Genomic DNA, 19,856 nt, shown 5'->3' on the forward strand with positions numbered 1-19,856 from the left:
AAACAAGTTACTATAGATTTTTCCAAAATGTATTAAAAATACAAAACTGAAATATCATATTTACACAAGTATTCAGACCCTTTACTCAGTACTTTGTTGAAGCACCTTTGGCAGCGATTACAGCCTTGAGTCTTCTTGGGTATGATGCTACAAGTTTGGTACACCTGTATTTGGAGAGCTTTCTGCAGATCTTCTCAAGCTCTGTCAGGTTGGATGGGGAGCGTCGTTGCACAGCTATTTTCAGGTCTCTCCAGAGATGTTCGAGTGGTTTCAAGCCCGGTCTCTGGCTGGGCCACTCAAGGACATTCAGAGACTTGTCCCGAAGCCACTCCTGCGTTGTCTTGGCTGTGTGTCAAGGTCGTTGTTCTGTTGGAAGGTGAACCTTCGCCCCAGTCTGAGGTCCTGAGCTCTCTGGAGCAGTTTTTCATCAAGGTTCTCTCTGTACTGTGCTTCGTTCATCTTTCCCTCGATCCTGACAAGTCTCCTAGTCCCGACCGCTGAAAAACATCCACACAGCATGATGCTGCCACCACCATGCTTTACCATAGGTATGGTGACAGGTTTCCACCAGACGTGACTCTTGGCATTCAGGCCAAGGAGTCTTGTGTCTCATGGACTGAGAGTCCTTTAGGTGCCTTTTGACAAACTCCAAGTGGGCTGTCATGTGCCTTTTACTGAGGAGTGGCTTCCGTCTGGCCACTCTAACATACTGGTGGAGTGCTGCAGAGATGGTTGTCCTTCTCGAAGGTTCTCCCATCGCCACAGAGGAACTCTGGAGCTCTGTCAGAGTGACCATTGGGTTCTTGGTCACCTCCCTGACCAAGGCCCTTCTCCCCTGATTGCTCAGTTTGGCTGGGTGGCCAGCTCTAGGAAGAGTGATTTGATTTTGATTTGATTTTGAGTCTTGGTGGTTCCAAACTTGTTCCATTTAAGAATGATGGAGGCCACTGTTTTCTTGGGGACCTTCAATGCTTCGACAATTCTGTCTTGGAGCTCTACGGACAATTCCCTCGACCTCATGGCTTGCTTTTTGCTCAGACCTGCACTGTCAACTGTGGAACCTAATATAGGCAGGTGTGTGCCTTTCCAAATCAGGTCCAATCAATTGAATTACCACAAATGGACTTCAATCAAGTTGTAGAAACATCAAGGATAATCAATGGAAACAGGATGCACCTGAGCTCAATTTCAAGTGTCATAGTGTCAACAAAAGGTCTGAATACGTATGTAAATAAGGTATGTCTTTTTTTAAACCTTAAATTTAACAAGGCAAATCAGTTAAGAACAAATTCTTATTTACAATGACAAACGACATTGGGCCAATTGTGCGCCGCCCTGTGGAACTCCCAATTACAGCCGGATGTGATACAGCCTGTTTAGTATTTGATATAAATTTGTAAACATGTCTTCAAACCTGTTTTTGCTTTGTCATTATGGGGTATTGTGTGTCGATTGGAAAATGATTGATTTAATTAATTGTGGAATAAGGCTTTAACGAAACAAAATGTGGGAAAAGACAAGGGGTCTGAATAATTTTTGAATGCACTGTATGCTACCCGGCCATACGCAGGTGTGTAAATCAGGCTTCCTCTAGAGCCAGACATAATGGTCTGGAAAACAGATGAGGCGATAAGCCTGCCTCTAACTCGGTCAGTGATTTTCCCCACCCCTATTTCACAGGGATGTCAGGAAAGAGACAGGATGAATTTCAGAGACAGAAGACAGAAACGGAGGGACAGACGGAGACAGAATAGAAGAGAGAATGAGTGACAGAGAGAAGATGGAGATGAGGAAGACTGACAGTGTAGCAGAGAGATACTGGGAGAGAAGGTGGGGTGGGTAGATGGGGAAGGAGAGAGTGACAGAGAGAGAGGGAGAGAAGGAACATAGGGGGGGGGGCGTGCAGAAGAGAGAGCGAGAGAGTACTTGGCCATGACTTTGAACACTGTGGTTTTTCCTGCTCTCCTCTCCTGCCAAACTCCCTTGGAGCCGTGGGTCTAAAAAAGCCAACATGGCTGCCATGTGCTGCCAAAGGACACAAAGAGGACTGCGACTGTACCATCATGAACCAGTCCCCTGGCCAGCTGCCTCCCTCATGATCCCCAAGAAAAGAAATGGCGAAGAAAATGATAGGTTCTGTTCAGTCCTGGCCAGTAATTATGTAATCGAGGACTTCCGTGTAATTTCCTGGTTTCAAAAGGAACTACGACTGTGACACTCTGCCTGAGGGAGTGAACCGGTTTGACTCACATGCACATCTGTCCAGGACAGGTCTTGAATTCAACAGATCTTTAAAAAGACTAATGTTCCACTGTATTTTACCACTGGCAGTGGTTGATTCCTACATATCTGTGAGTTGTATTATGAGTGGAGAGAATTGTAAAAGCTTAGAATGCTTACAACGACCTGACAATATAGAGGTCTGTATCTGACCTCAAAAATCAAGCTATTAATAACACGAGAATGGTCTCTTTTGTAACAAACTGCTGACACAGAGGAAATATGTGGACTTGCGACATACAGTACCGTTTCTAGAAAAGGTGTAAAATATGCTTACTACTTAAGTAAATACCTCTCCTTCAATGGAAGGTAAAAGCCTAAGGAAGGGAAGTTAAGATAGTCTCCGGACCTTGACACTCAAATTAGGTTGAATCTATCTTTTAAACTCTGAGCCGGAGGACACGGGCCCCCAAGGATGCACCGGTGTGTGCATAGCAAATCCTTTCAAGGAGCCTCGCATTGAAACAGCAATGCAATGCATTTGTCCAATTAGTCGGCAAAATGGACAGATTTCATTAGAGGAAAGAGGCTGAGGAGAGAGAGGAACGAGCACTCTGAGCTGAGCTGGAGTGATTCTTCTGCTGAGTCTGGATCTCCTTTCTCAAGGCAAACAGAATCCGTGAGGTTGGTTAGCAGGACTGGTCCGCCTGACTGTTTTCACTTGATGCATCTCACGGTCTAATTGGATCTTTCTATAAATAAATGGGGCCAATGAGAGAGATTGGGATCAACATTTTAAAATGGTTTGAAACAAAAATAAGGATTTTCATGCAGTTCCATGTGTACTTAATATAAATTGACCCATAACTTCACCTATACAACATCATAGGCCTAGGATTACACATCCTTTAAATCAGGATTCATACAGACATTGACAAATCAAATTCAAGGACTTTCAGGGGCCTTTTCCAAGCACTTAACTGTAATTTTCAAAGACCCCAATGTCATACAATTGTATAATTTATATAATTGTACATATCGGGCCTAATATAGACCCCCCCCCCCCCTATTTTTTAGGCCTATCCAATGCATTATTATTGAAAGTATTATTGCATTCTAAAATATGTGAGAATAATGTGGACATTGCCTGACTAAATAGATTGGATGCATACATGGCGAATTTTCTGTAGCCTATGTGGCCAACGCAGGCACACATAATAAAGCCATGACTTGCTGTAGCATTAATCTCACCATTGCTGTTTTTATAATGAGAAAGTAATGTTGTTGTCCCCATAATAACCACATGGTTTTACTGCAACAGAGTAGCGCAACACCCTTCATATGAAGTGGCGGGAAACAAATTAAAGTGGTCACATCTCTCACAAAAATGGATCAAAACTGAAAACAACCGATACATTTAAGGGTGTAGGAGAATTTATAAATTGGCTACAATAATTACAATAACCTTTTAAGCACCAAAATTGAGGAAATGTCAGATTTTCAAGCAAGCTTATTCCAGTACTTGAATTTCTGAACTCCAAATTCTAGTAGGCTACTTCAAGCCCCTTGTATTGTTTAAAATTGCAGGTCTAACATGGAATACTAAAAGTATTTGTTGTTATATTTCATTACCAGATCATATTGTGAATAAGCTAGCTAGGGCATTCCGGCTCTTTCCAGTGAGCAGGCCCGTTCGGCTCAGCTCACCAAAAAGAGCTGGCTCTTTTGAATCCCAAATGGCTCTTTAAAAAAATATATGTTTTGTATTTTTTCAAGTCAAACAGTTTGCGATAGTTTGACTATGATTGGTGTTTAAACGATTCTAATTTAATTATTAAATAAAATCATACTCTACCTTAACCACAATGTATTTAAAAATGCAAAGAATGCTATTAAACATTACATTTAAAGTATAACTTTTTAATGTATATAAACAAGTGCATATAAATCTAACCATTCAAAACGAATACAATCTGAACAGCATAATAGAATATTGCACCATATCAAAGAAAAATAAATAACAATGTGCACAACTGCAGCATCCCACTTAAAACATTAAACTGGTCCCTCTTTTCTCTGTTCTTTAATGCCATGGTATAACAAGCAGCAAAAAGCAATGCTGACCATATTTTGTTTTTATGAGAGATTTGCATTCAGAAATGCAAGCTGCCTCACTTTCGAAGGGCTTATGCCTTCTTCTCTCAGTAATTATTTGTCCCGTTTTCGAGAAGACCCTCTCAGAGGGAACGGATGTAGCCACTATGCAGTCTCCCTGTCATGACTTTAGTAAGTCGTGGGTAGACAGAGGCCTTGTTCTTCCACCAGCTCAGAGGATCTGCTCCTCCAAATAGGATCGGACCTCCATTATGGCATCTGCTGAGGGATTCCTTCGTGCTGCATCCCCAGTTGCTCTCTCGTCAAACAGCATCCAAACATCAGACTTTTGTGGCACTACTGCTGGTGTTTCTGCTCCATCTGCTCCCTCTTCTTCCTGTTGCCTGAGCCAGCTGACTGCTGGGGCTGTCCCTCCCTGCTGCTGAGGTTATTCTTTGAAGAGCCTCATCAATCGCTCTGGCATCACTGAAGGCTAACTTCTTAAACCTGGGGTCAAGTGCAGCGGTTTCTAATAGCACGTGGTTATATTCCATTCTGTGAAACTTTCTGTCCATTGAGAAACATAGGGTGTCCATCAACTCTGTCACATGTCCTGTGGTTACATTTGCTTCTCTCTAGCGGCTGGCTGTGATTCGCTGCAGACCCTTACGCTGCAGACCCTTACACAGGAGTATCATTTTTGAGGCTGTCGCATAGCTGAAAAGAGAGAACAGTAACTTATTAGTTCAGGTTAATATTGTGTCTACTGATTCTCATCTACTGCTCAAATACATATATAATACTGGATTAAGTAATGATGTTGTAATAACTGCTTACTGTACCTCTCCACTGATCTCCACAGTGACCTCAAAGGGTCCCAGGACTCTGCACACCTCCTCCACCACCTCCCATTCCTCTTGGGTCAGAGCATCAACAGGTACATTGACAATGGCCAGGGTAGAGATGATGGCATCCTTGGACTCAAGAAACCACTTCAACAAATAAAATGTTGAATTCCACCTTGTAGTGCAGTCTTGTTAAGGCCTCAGCTCAGGCATCCCCATCTGGCTTTGTGTAGACTTTAGTTTTTAGCACCTACTGTGATCCTGTGTAAGTATTCCACAGCTGCTTTCACTTTGTCCACAGTGGGCTTCATCACCTTCAGAGCATCTCTTACAACCAGGTTGATTGTGTGGGAAAGACATGGATGATGGGTCCATATTATCATTTTCATGGCTTTGGTTATGTTATCTGCATTGTTGCTAACACAACAGACCACTTTTCCATCTACTTGCCATTCTCTGGCCACTCAACAGTAACTCTGCCAAGTTCTCTGAAGTGTGTCTGTCGCTGAACTCAAAGCGGTCAGCTAGACATCATAAAATCTTCAATAAAGTGACATGTAACCAACATGTAAGAAGTGGTTACCCTTGATGTCCTGAAGTCAGTGGTAAGGCAAACTGCAGTGCTTGTTGGACTCTTTCCCGCACTGAAGCCTGTGTGCTCTCGTGCAGTTGTGGAATAAGTGATTTTGAAAGGGTTTTCATGCTTAGAATAATGTACATTGGATTTAGACTATTGCTATAATTTGTAAAACCTCTGTCCTCCACGATCGAAAATGGCTGGAAATCGGTGGCAATCATTTTAGCCAATGCAATATCAATTTAGCCTTGTTGTGCTACAGACATAGACTTTGGCATACACTGATCCATAGAAGACTGCGTTACTGTGGGTCGCGGAGTAGGCCTACTTGACTGAGTGGATACCTGGCTCCACCACTATCACTAGCAGGCCCGCTAGTTTCTCGAAGCTCCGCTACAGCTAGCTTCACAGTTGGGTGCACAGTTCGCATATGCCGGTGTAGGTTGTGCATAGAACCGGCTTTATGTGAGATTTTGTTTTGCCAAATTCTACACTGTGCTCTAACATTGTGTACATTATTAAAATGCATCCAAATATTACTGTGCTTCTGACTCATTTTCCAGCTGTTGTTATCACAGCTGTCCTTACTCTCTCTCCTCGGCTGCTAAGTGCGTGACTGAGTGAGTTGGCTCGGCCATCCCTCACACACCTTTGGTTCATTGGTTGACACTGATTGACAGGATCAACAGGTGAGGCTGTTAGTCTGAGCAGACAGTCAGAACGAATGTGTGCGCTTGAGCATTTAGGCCTGTATTATTTTTTTTATTTTTTTCGTTCTTTGAATTACTTAATTCTATTCATTTAAATCGTTTTGATTATTCATATCTTAATTTTTTAAATATTTGTATAAATAGATTCGGCTCCTCTAATATGCGAGCAGGCTCCCAACGTTCACCTACAATAGCCGGCTCTTAGAGCCAACTCGTTCACGAATGACCCATTACTAGAATAAGCCCACTAGGCTATGTCATTTGTTGTCATTATATTCAGAATAATTAATAGGAATAGGGTGTTGCCCGATAGTCTATCCTACACAATTGGGCACAGTAGACTCAGTGTCCAATTCAAAGCACAAAAACATATGAAGACATGAATTCATTTGCGTGACGCGTTCTCTGTTCAATCTAACGGGCCTGCTGTAAATCAAGCAGACAACAGATGTTCAACATCAATTCTCTAGGGATATTATACTGAACAAAAATATGAACACAAAAAGATGTTAACGAGTTACAGTTCATATAAGGATATCAGTCAATTTAAATGAATTAATTAGGCCCTAATCTATGAATTTCACATGACTGGGCAGGGTTGGGCCTGGGAAGGCATAGGCCCACCCACTTGCCAGCCAGGCCCAGCCAATCAGAATGAGTTTTTCTCCACAAAAGGGCTTTATTAAAGACAGAAATACTCCTCAGCAAACACTCAGCAAACACTGAGGCAGCTTATGGTAGAGATATTAACATGACATTCTCTGGCAACAGCTCTGGTGGACATTCCTGCAGTCAGCATGCCAATTACACACTCCCTCAAAACTTGAGATATCTGTGGAATTGTGTTGTGTGACAAAACTGCACATTTTAAAGTGGCCTTTTATTGTCCCCAGCATAACGTGCACCTGTGTAATGATCATGCTGTTTAATCAGCTTCTTGATATGCCACACCTGTCAGGTGGATGGATTACCTTAGCAAATGGGAAATCCTCACTAACAGATATAAACAAATTTGTGCACAACAAATACGCTTTTGTGCGTATGGAAATCTGGGATTTTAATTTCAGCTCATGAAACATGGGACTAACACTTTACATGTTGCATCTATATTTTTCTTCAGTGTAGATCCAACGTGGATCCAGGCACAACTATATTCACTAGTGTGAGACACCAAAAGATTCTGGGCATTCCTCGCAATCAACTTTTCTCCAGCACTTGGGCTGTTGGCTGCATCGCATGCGCTATCACAACAGCTGTTTGTCGCTTGACTGTCATTCGGAAAATTCCTTCAGGGATCAGAAGATGTGTGAAGATATCATGGCGTAACCAATCAGCTAGACACCAAATGCACATCCAACAAGTATTATGTATAATTATTAAAGAATCACATTAATGACAGTCTCGATTTAGGTTAAGTATGTGACTCTTTCAGTTAGAAGCATTCAATTTTGCAATGCATACATTATTTTGTATTTGTGTGCCCATGAAAACATGTTATGGGGTGAAAACACGAAATGTTAAGTAGTTACACTACATGTCTGAACCCTCTATACAAAAACACTGTCTGACAGCTAGATATGGAATTCTTACAGGGTTCAAGCGATGTCTAATTTAACAGACTAATGCTTAATATATGATATAAATGACAATTTACACGGCCATACATTTTACATTTACATTTTAGTCATTTAGCAGATACTCTTATCCAGAGTGACTTACAGTTAGTGCATTCATCTTAAGATGGCTAGGTGGTACAACCACATATCACAGTCACAGTTAGTGCATTCATCTTAAGAAGGCTAGGTGGTACAACCACATATCACAGTCATCTTAAGAAGGCTAGTGCATTCATCTTAAGAAGGCTAGGTGGTACAACCACATATCACAGTCACAGTTAGTGCATTCATCTTAAGATGGCTAGGTGGTACAACCACATATCACAGTCACAGTTAGTGCATTCATCTTAAGATGGCTAGGTGGTACAACCACATATCACAGTCACAGTTAGTGCATTCATCTTAAGATGGCTAGGTGGTACAACCACATATCACAGTCACAGTTAGTGCATTCATCTTAAGATGGCTAGGTGGTACAACCACATATCACAGTCACAGTTAGTGCATTCATCTTAAGATGGCTAGGTGGTACAACCACATATCACAGTCACAGTTAGTGCATTCATCTTAAGATGGCTAGGTGGTACAACCACATATTACAGTCACAGTTAGTGCATTCACCTTAAGATGGCTAGGTGGTACAACCACATATTACAGTCACAGTTAGTGCATTCATCTTAAGATGGCTAGGTGGTACAACCACATATTACAGTCACAGTTAGTGCATTCATCTTAAGATGGCTAGGTGGTACAACCACATATCACAGTCACAGTTAGTGCATTCATCTTATGAAGGCTAGGTGGTACAACCACATATTACAGTCACAGTTAGTACATTCATCTTAAGAAGACTAGGTGGTACAACCACATTTCACTGGAATAGAATAGAAAATCTCAATAACGTAGCTATCAGTCGAGTCAGAGCTAGAGAGTCAGAGCTAGAAAGAGGGTTTGGGGGAAGAGGATTATTTAAGATACTTTTTGAAGAGGTAGTATTTCAGATGCTTTCGGAAGACGGGCAGGAACTCTGCTGTCCTTCAGAGGGAAGCTGGTTCCACCATTGGGGTGCCAGGACAGAGAAGAGCTTGGACTGAGCTAGGTGGGAGCTGCCCTCCTGTAGGGGTGGAAGGGCCGAGAGACTTGAAGTGGCAGAACGGAGTGCTCGGTTGGGGTGTAGGGTTTGAACATAGGCTGAAGGTAGGGAGGGGCAGTTCCTCTAGCTGTTCCGTAAGCACCATGGTCTTGTAGTGGATGCAAGCATCGACTGGAAGCCAGTGGAGTGTGTGGAGGAGCGGGGTGACATGAGAAAACTTGCAGGGGTTTGATGTCACAAGCAGGGAGCCCAGACAAAAGCGAGTTGCAGTAGTCCAGATGGGAGAGGACAAGTGCCTGGATTAGGATCTGCGCCGCTTCCTGTGTGGGATAGGGCCATACTCTACGGATGTTGTAGCGCACAAAGCTGCAGGAGCGGACTCCAGTAAAGATGAAGTCAAGCGTACTGCCTACCTTGTAAGTTGTTGGAGATTGGATAAGGGTGAAGTCAAGAGAGACAAGTGGGGGGGGGGGGAGAGAGAGTTGGAAAGAAATGAGTTGAAGGCACACGTTGGGAGGTTGAAATTGCCAAATACAAAGAGCGGTGAGCCATCATCAGGAAATTAGCTTATCAAGGTGTCAAGCACACTGAGGAACTCTCCAAGGGCATCTGGTGGGCAATAGATGACAATAATGTTAAGCTTGAGTGGACAAGTGACAGCATGAAATTCAAATGAGGAGATGGGGTGATCCATGTCTCGGTCAGGGCCAAAAAGGCAAGTGACTGAAGGGCAGCATAGGCTGAGATGAACTCAGCGTTCTTACCCAATATGGGCAGTTCCAAACGCTGCCAGAGATCAGGAATTCCACATGAGTTGTGCGCGCAGGCTACACTAAACTAGAAGGGTTGCAGCCAAGGGTTGGAGAGCATCTGTGAAGCCTACAGGTGCAAACAGGTATAGAAAACACACACAGTTGATAAAGCTACAACAGAGCAAAATGACTAGGTAAGATTCTAGGTAAGATTCTCAAGTGAGAGAGTGGTGTGGAGCATTCCTCTCTTTCCTTCCTCGAACAACTCGGTAGAACAGTCTTTGTTTTGGCAACGGTCTTTGTTTTGCGACAAAACCACCACAACCGCCGCTTGCACCCGCAGCTGGGAAACTGAAGAACTAACACTAATTGCTTAGCAGAGGTGGAAAGCACACCTTCCTGTACTAACTGCTGACTGCCTAGGAAAGGTGAAACCACTCCCCCTCCAATATAGCCACTGATTACCAAAACAAGTCACAAATTGCCCTGCATCTTGATCCTGGTTGATGTGTCAACAACTATCTGCAAATTGTGAGCAGTCAGCAGTTCACACACCAAGTAGGTCACTGGGAAGACAGGCAGCACTTAAAGTTGATGGCCCTAGATAGCAAAAATACAGTACTAGACCACAACAGATAAAGACAAAAAAATTATACTTATCACTCCATCAAGACACCAACCATGATAAAGGGTTAAACTCGTTAATTGTATCGAATATAGCTATGATCCCCCTTATATCTTAAACTAATGACATGACTTATCAACAGCTGTAACAAGTTGTCCAGTGTAGGAAATCCTCACTGGTACCCTAGGTTATAGAAAGACCAAATTGCATTACCGCCTTAACCAGCTTCAGCAAGCCTTAGGAGGACACCAGATTTGATTATGTGTCTAAAGGTGCTCTACGTATTAATTCGGAGGCCCGTCCTAACTGGGGAACCATTGTTTGGTTCAGACAGCAGGTCTCAGTTTGCAGCTGGAGAATTCAAAGGGTTCATTCTTGTAGAAGTGTGGATAAATACATGTGTCTGACCGCTCCTGCCCAGTAATGTCTTCTTCTCCTTCAGACGTCCCTGAATAAACATGTTGTAATTAGAGACGGAAGCGCGCGTACGTCAGTGCAGTAGCCTAGCGACAACGCCTCAGAGATCATGTGTATATATTAACCCCTCGCTGCTCTCCGCAGATCATTCACTCCAACCATGGAAATGGCGGACCATAATTACATTTTAGAGCCTCTTGGTAGAGATTTCTTTGATTCAGTCTGATTCAGGTCTTCGTTCATTTACTGGAGATTTGGCAACAGGCTCAAGTTCACGCCACTATTTTGGGAGCCAATAAAAACATGAAACAGAAAGAAAACTGAGACACATGCATTGCTAATTTGATCCCCTTATTTTTTCCTTCCACCTCACTAGATACAAGGTAATATGTATTTTCTGTTATGGGCTAGAGGCAATCAAAATATTATTAAACCTGCCTTGGTAATAAGCAACATTGCATCCCAGTTTATCAGCCACCAACACAGTCACATAGAAAGGTTCATAGGTACACAGCTCTATTGTGTCGCTCCAGACAAAATTAAACGGGACACAGCTGACTGACCCGTCGTCTCAGGCGATCGCGTTCCTCCCGGATGGCGTTCATGGTGGCCTTGGTGCGATTCAGGTCCTCCTCCTTGGAGCACAGCATGGCTGTTAAGCTCTCGTTCTCTTCCCTCAGGCCTGCCAGCTCCTTCTCCCAGCGCACCCGCTCCTCCGACAGGCTGGGGTAGAAGTCCCGGCCCAGGGCCCCTTCGATCTCCTCCACCGTCTGGGGAAAGGACAGAGGGGGAATGTTGTTTCATGGCACACCTTTTTACAGAGCAGTATGTATAGTGTTGAGATTGCGACTACATGGTCACAATTCTAGTAACCAAATGTGAATGACTCTGGTTTCTCTGGGACTCAATGAAAATAGCAAAAGAAGAACCTTTAGGTACCTTGTAGTCCCAAGAAAGAGAGGAAAATGATGAGAAAAATGAATGAAAAAATGTAAACAAAGAACAGAGACAAAACAAAAGTGAGACAGACAAAACAAGAATACAAACACGTCAGGCACATACATTTTCACACAGGATTTTCCCCTGTCAGTTCACCAATTGCATGTTCATAATTTGTGGGTAGTGTAGCCCTACACCATGTGTCTCAATTTACTCGAGTAGAACAAGCATCCTAGACTATGATGTATGTACATGTGTCTTTTTCCTATTTTTATCCAGTGGAACAAACCCCCGATCTCCCAAAGTGCCCATATTTCAGAGTGTATAACTGTATGTGTGTGCGCATGTGTGTGCGTGAGTGAGTGTGAGATATGGCAGAGGGATGGAGTCTATGACCATGTCTGCCTCTACAGATCCTCATCTCTGGTGAGTGATTCATAGGTGTGTAGACAGGCCTGAGTCCTGCCTTCATCTGTCCTCCACCACGGAGCGTCAATCTCGCTTATCCCTCCATCCAGCTAGCCCTCTCATCCCTCCATCTCCCTCTCAGCTGACACACACACAGCCAGAGAGACAGAAATAGACAGACAAAGAGACACAGAGACAGAAGGAGGGGCCTCCCTGGTGGTGCAGTGGTCTCGAGCACTGCATCACAGTGCTAGCTGTGCCACCAGAGACCCTGGGTTCACGCCCAGGCTCTGTCGCAGCCAGCCATGACCGGAAGGTCCATGGGGCGACGCACAATTGGCCTAGCATCGTCCGGGTTAGGGAGGGTTTGGCTGGTAGGGATATCCTTGTCTCATCGTGCGGGTTAGGGAGATTGAGCGCTAGGCTGGTCTGGGATCTACAACAGTCAATGAGACTTGGGATTTCATTCTCATTCCCATCCTCATAATAGGCAGGGTAGCCTAGTGGTTGGACTAGTAGCCAGAAGGTTGCAAGTTCAAACCCCCGAGCTGACAAGGTACAAATCTGTCGTTCTGCCCCTGAACAGGCAGTTAACCCACTGTTCCTAGGCCGTCATTGAAAATAAGAATTTGTTCTTAACTGACTTGCCTGGTTAAATAAAGGTAAAATTAAAAAAACATTCCCTCTCTCTCTGTTTTTTTTGTTTGAATTTTACCCCCTTTTCTCCCCAATTTCGTGGTATCCAATTGTTAGTAGTTACTATCTCGTCTCATCGCTACAACTCCCATACGGGCTCGGGAGAGACGAAGGTCGAAAGCCATGCGTCCTCCCAGCATGGTTAAGATATTCTCTATTTCTGTGGCCTAGTATTGGCTTGAACTTATACATTGTTTACAGTAGTAGTACACAGTTCTTTTCTAACGAAGAACATCTGAAATCTGTAACATATTTGAAAATGCACTGAAATAACCCCAATTAGCAGAGTGTGGTCCAATATGTCCTGAATTCACTCTGATAAATAATGTTAAACGCTCAAACACTTTACATATGTATTTTACACTCTCTTGTTAAACTTCAGACTTCATGGTAGCGGATTCTAGTGGGTTTAAGAAGGCATGGTGTCTATGGGCTCTATATAATATAAAGTACATCGCCTTTCTCTCTGTATGAGGTATGGATCGGCTTTATCAACCGCATCGAAACTGTTTTAGAAGCCCAACTACCACTATGGAACATCGAGTAACTTAACCTTGTCTGTGCCAAATGAACACCCAATATCTATTAATAGGCTTAGTACATGGTAATGGATTGGGCCCACATTCACGGGATACCATGGCCCAATCCAAAACCCATCCCTAGACCCTTGGCTGACTCTCCTCACAAATCTGAAAGGACTGGATAGGTCGGTGTAGGAAAAATGGTATCCGATCCACCTCTCATAATCATTGGACAATAATTGTTTCTATCAAATGACATACATTCCGTTATTTTAGATGTGTTTTTGTGGGGGTGACACCATTAGGACAACTCAGTCTAGAGACGACTTCAGGGATCGGTTTGGGATTAAGCCTCAACTGGAAATGTGAAGGCGTCCATTTTTCTTCCCACAAAAGGTAATTGGATTAGGATTAAGTGAGGTCAGATTCATAATGGAAAAAGCCAGCTCGATATCCTCTCTTTCAAGCACAAGGAGAAAGCTCTTGTCCTCATCCTAATCGATTAGCACTGGTTGTGTCCACTGTGACCAGCCAACAAAAGGGAGAGAAATTAAATACAAGAACAGTGTTCAATGACTTCTTTCACATCACGTTTTAGGATTTAGGATTCAGTTTTGTTATCACAAACTGAATTTGATAGCCAAGTTCAATTTGTTTGTTAGAAAATGTAGGTACACTACATGGCCAAATGTATGTGGACACCTGCTCGTCAAACATCTCATTCCAAAATCATGGGCATTAATATGGAGTTGGTACCCTCTTTGCTGCTATAACAGCCTCCACTCTTCTTGGAAGGCTTTCCACTAGATGTTGGAACATTGCTGCAGGGACTTGCTTCCATTCAGCCACAAGAGCATTAGTGAGGTTGGGCACAGATGTTGCGCAATTAGGCCTGGATCACAGTCGACATTCCAATTCATTCCAAAGGTGTTCCGGGGGGTTGAGGTCAAGGCTCTGTGCAGACCAGTCAAGTTCTTCCACACCAGTCACAAAAAAAAACAATTCTGTATGGACTTAGCTTTGTGCATGGGGGCATTGTCATGCTGAAACAGGAAAAAGACCTTCCCCAAACTGTTGCCACAAAGTTGGAAGCTCAGAACCGTCTAGAATGTCATTGTATGCTATAGCGAACAGTTATTGTGCTAACGCGTTGCAACCGAGGATAGACGATTTTTATGCGATACGCTCTTCAGCACTCAACGGTCCCATTCTGTGAGCTTGTGTGGCCTACCACTTCGCAGCTGAGCCGGTGTTGCTCCTATACATTTCCATTTCACAATAACAGCACTTACAGTTGACTGGGGCAGTTTTAGCAGGGCAGAAATTTGACGAACTGACTTGTTGGAAATGTGGCATCCTACTGTATGACGGTGCCACGTTGAAAGTCACTGAGCTCTTCTGCATGGGCCATTCTACTGCCAATGTTTTCCTATGGAGATTGCAGGGCTGTGCGCTCAATTTTATACACCTGTCAGCAACAGGTTTAGCTGAAATAGCCAAATCTGCTAATGTGAAGGGGTGTCCACATACTTTTAGTTTGTTTAGCTTTCTATTGCTGGCTATCTATTACTTGGCTAAATAAAGCCAAGTAAATCCATTATCCCACATTACAGTGGGCTGTGACTGTCACTAAAGGAATGCCAGTGATGGTGATTGTCTGTCAAGCTTTTAGTAGTCTTAACACCAAGGACATATTTTCATTGAGCCGTCAGCTCATATTCAGTGAAATCACTAGGTGTATGAGGCAAGGAGCTCCCTTCAGTCTATCGCTTGCTCTCTCTACGTCCTTCACTCTGCCTCTCTCACCCCCCCCTCATTTTTCAGTGTGTATGTGTATGTGTGTGTTGTATAATAATTTTGCGAGGAAACCAATAGCTAGCAGACTGAATTCCCATTAGGACTGCTGGCACTCACATCGCTGCGAAGACGACAACTAGGCAGACAGGGTTCCATTACCAGAGCTGAAGCATCACCGTGGGGACCACCATCACGCCCCCATCAGTCAGACATTAGGCTGACATCAGTCTGACTCACACAGGCCCTGGCCCCCAGGCTGAAACAGCCGGTTGGTTACTGCTGGGTCCAACCCAGGGTCACCCCAGGACCCCTACTGACTGATTACTGGAAGTGGCTCAGGTTTTCCAGCAGGACAGTTCCACATCATATGACAGTGTGTGTTATTATAACTAATCTCACTCTCTTTTATTTACAGTTTCTGTGAATGCATTTGATAGGAGAGGTTTGCACACCAGTATTGGGTTCACCTATATTCATCTATCCTGCATGTTTTTTTTCTCACTCTGTCCACTCTTTATCATCCTTTACTGTTAACTCCCAATTAATTGTGTTTATAATGAGGAAGGAAATGTATTTTCTAGAACGGGTCTCAGTCTTCGCCAGCAAGTCATTTCCTGGTGTCTTACCTTGATGGCGAGGTCACAGTGTTCGCTGGCGGTGGTCAGCTGCTCTATCTGGCGGTCCACCTCGGCCACAGACAGGCTGCATGTGCTCTTCTTTCTCCCACACAGAACACTCTCCAGCCCCGTCAGAACCCGCTGCAGCTCAGAGTTCAGGTCACTGCAGTTGTCTACACGGAGAAAACACAGGGCCGGGGTCAGATGTAACTGGTCTAGGAACAGATCAATGTTTACAAACAGAGTTGAGGTCACTGCAGTAGTCTACAACAAGGAAGCCCAGGGCCAGGGTCAAATAAACTGATCTGGTATCAGATGAATGAATGCCAGTGTGCCTGATACAGGGAGAAATAATAGGGCTAGAGCCAGATACACAGACCTAGGAGATAATAATCTCAATGTGCAAAGAACAACACAACTACTGTAGGCTGCATGGGTAAGGTGACCTTGTTAGCACAGCAGCATAGTGATGATGTATTGTGTACTAGTCGGCAGGTAGCCTAGTGGTTAGAACATTGGACTAGTACCGAAAGGTTGCAAGATCGAATCCCCGAGCCGACAAGGTAAAAATCTGTTGTTCTGCCCCTAAACAAGGCAGTTAACCCAGTGTTCCTAGGCCATCATTGAAAATAAGAATGTGTCCTTAACTGACTTGCCTAGTTTAATAAAGGTCAAATAAAAGAAAGAAAGAAAACTAGTGACATACTAATAACCGGCCATGTGCTTAATGGTTTAACTGAATACCCGAGGCTGACTGGAGGAATGCTGCAGGCTAGTAAAACACACCACACACATCTTCTGCTTAGAGCACCACACACACCACATAACTATCTGAGAGAAAGACAACAGTGATGAAGATACAAGCAGGACCACTCTTTTTTTATGATATATTATGACAATATTGTCATTCTGTACATTAACCTACAGTTAAGACCTGCGGGAATCAAACCCACAACCCTGGGGTTGCAAGACAAGTAACTAGCTCCAACCAAAGCTTCAACATCACTTTCCGAGCTTCCGTTCCCTATTCACTATTCACTCTCAACTTCTTATCTCCAGAGGTAATCAAATGAGCTCATCGGAAACTCATTTCAATTAGCATATTAATACAATCCCTGCAAAGCGTCAAAGACATGCATGTCGATGGTTAGCATCTGCTTCCATATTGCATCCAAAATAATAATGAAGATGATGATTATTATTGTCCAAGAACAAACAGAGCCTGGGTACATTGTGTGGGAAATTAAAATGTGGAGAGTGGCGGATGTATTTCCTCAAGTGCCCCCCTTAAGTGCAGTTTCTGCCAACAATGCAAATGCAATTAGCACAGTGCGAAGGAATGTGAAGATGAACAAAACTTGAATTTGTTTCCTAAACAATTTCCTGACTGGCGAAATCCTGTTCGTGTGGGGATCAGATTGCCACGGCTACAGCCAGGGACGAAGGACTACGAAGATTGAAAGATGTTTTTCTTCTAGCGCTCTGCTAAACATTGAGGATGATGAATAAGAAAAACCGATGAAGCTCTTTACCGTTGACAACTGATTGCTGGGTGCTCTCAGCACCACTGATAGAGGGGACTATTAATAGCATCTTGAAGGAACTGCCGTGCAGTGCAGTGTTGTTTGAGGGAAATGGTTCTGTTACAGACCCAACAGTGTGTTTGTGCACTCCCCCACAGTGGAAAATTGATTTAGCAGAGTGCTGAATCAATTGTACATTGTGGGAGAGTGCACAAACACACACATGCACTCTGTCAGAGACACACATGTACACACACACACACATAACTGCTCCTGTAGAAGCCTATAAATGTGTATTGTGTGCCATCAACCCTATAGCCACTGGTTTGTAACAGGCCATCCATCAAGGGAGGACATACACAGATAGGGAACAGTCTCTCTATGGGAGAGATGATTCAAAAGAACCACTGATCAAAGCAGTTGATCAGTGAGAGTATGTATATACACTACATGACCAAGAGTATGTGGACACCTGCTCGTCGAACATCTCATTGCAAAATCATGGTCATTAATATGGAGTTGGTCACCCCTTTGCTGCTATAACAGCCTCTACTCTTCTTGGAAGGCTTTCCACTAGATGTTGGAACATTGCTGCGGGGACTTGCTAACATTCAGCCACAAGAACATTAGCCAGGTCGGACACTGATGTTTGGCGATTAGCCCTGACTCGCAGTCGGCGGTCCAACTCTTCCCTAAGTTGTTCGATAGAGTTGAGGTCAGGGCTCTGTACAGGCCAGACGAGCTCTTCCACAACGATCTCAACAAAACATTTCTGTATCAACCTATCTTTGTGAATAGGGGCATTGTCATGCTGAAACAGGACAGGACCTTCCCCAAACTGTTGCCACAAAGTTGGAAGCACAGAATCGTCTAGAATGTCATTGTATGCTGTAGCGTTAAGATTTCCCTTCACTGGAACTAAGAGGCCTAGCCCAAACCATGAAAAGCAGCCCCAGACCATTATTCCTCCTCTACCAAACTTTACAGTTAGCACTATGCATTGGGGCAGGTAGTGTTCTTCTGGCATCCTCCAAACCCTGATTCGTCAGTCGGACTGACAGATGGTGAAGCGTGATTCATCACTCCAGAGTACTTGTTTCCGCTGATCCAGAGTCCAATGGCGGCGATCTTTACACCACTCCAGCCGACGCTTGGCATTGTGCATGGTGACAGTATTGAGTAGCTTGGATGAAAGGTGCCCAGAGTAAACGGCCTGCTCCTCAGTCCCAGTTGCTAATATATGCATAATATTATTAGTATTGGATGGAAAACACTCTGAAGTTTCTAAAACTGTTTGAATGATGTCTGTGAGTATAACAGAACTCATATGGCAGGCAAAAACCTGAGAAAAAAATCCAAACAGGAAGTGGGAAATCTGAGGTTGGCCGATTTTCAACCCAGCCCCTATTCAATACAGTGGGATATTGGTTATGTTGCACTTCCTAAGGCTTCCACTAGATGTCAACCGTCTTTAGAAACTTGAATGAGGCTTCTACTGTGATGTGGGGCCGGATAAAATGAGGTTTGAAATGTTTCTATGACCTGTAATATAACTTTTTGAAGTTTTCGTCCAACATTTGGCTGGACCTGCACGAGCGTTTGGATTTGTGTACTAAACGCCCAAACAAAAGTAGCTACTTGGACATAAATAATGGACATTATCGAACAAATCAAACATTTATTGTGGAACTAGGATTCCTGGGAGTACATTCTGATGAAGATCATCAAAGGTAAGGGAATATTTATAATGTTATTTCCAACATAATTTTGTTTTTTTTCCCTGTGTGCCGTTCTCAGATTATTTCATGGTTTGCTTTTTCCGTAATGTTGTTTTGAAATCTGATACAGTGGTTGCACAAAGGAGAGGTATACCTATATTTCCATGTCTAACAATTGTATTTTCATCGACATTTATAATGAGTATTTCTGTAAAATGATGTGGCGCTCTGCAATATCACTGGATGCTTTTGGAACTAGTGAACGTAACTCGCCAATGCATAATGAGTCTTTTAATATAAATATGAACTTTATCAAACAAAACATACATGTATTGTGTAACATGAAGTCCTATGAGTGTCATCTGATGAAGATCATCAAAGGTTAGTGATGAATTTTATCTCTATTTGTGCTTTTTGTGACTCCTCTCTTTGGCTGGAAAAATGGCTGTGTTTTTCTGTGTCGGTGGTGACCTAACATAATTGTTTGTGGTGCTTTCGCTGTAAAGCCTATTTGAAATCGGAAACTGTGGTGGGATTAACAACAAGATTACCTTTAAAACGGTATAAGATACATGTATGTTTGAGTAATTCTAATTATGAGATTTCTGTTGTTTTGAATTTGGCGCCCTGCACTTTCACTGGCTGTTGTCATATCGATCCCGTTAACGGGATTGCAGCCGTAAGAAGT

The 19,856-nt window shown here is 43.4% G+C and overlaps 1 protein-coding gene across 4 annotated transcripts in view; it reads right to left on the reverse strand.

Moving 5' to 3' along the window:
• Positions 1-19,856, reverse strand: part of LOC135517938 (colorectal mutant cancer protein) — a 117,840-nt gene that overhangs the window by 32,163 nt on the left and 65,821 nt on the right. For all 4 annotated transcript variants that reach the window (XM_064942672.1, XM_064942673.1, XM_064942670.1 and 1 more), the window contains 2 exons: positions 15,937-16,100; positions 11,513-11,719 (listed from right to left, as the gene is read on the reverse strand). In XM_064942672.1, the coding sequence (XP_064798744.1) occupies positions 11,513-11,719; positions 15,937-16,100 (371 nt within the window). The remainder of the gene's footprint in view (positions 1-11,512; positions 11,720-15,936; positions 16,101-19,856) is intronic.

The sequence above is a fragment of the Oncorhynchus masou genome, chromosome 28, assembly GCF_036934945.1.
Source record: "Oncorhynchus masou masou isolate Uvic2021 chromosome 28, UVic_Omas_1.1, whole genome shotgun sequence".
In the NCBI taxonomy this organism is placed as follows: Eukaryota; Metazoa; Chordata; class Actinopteri; order Salmoniformes; family Salmonidae; genus Oncorhynchus; species Oncorhynchus masou.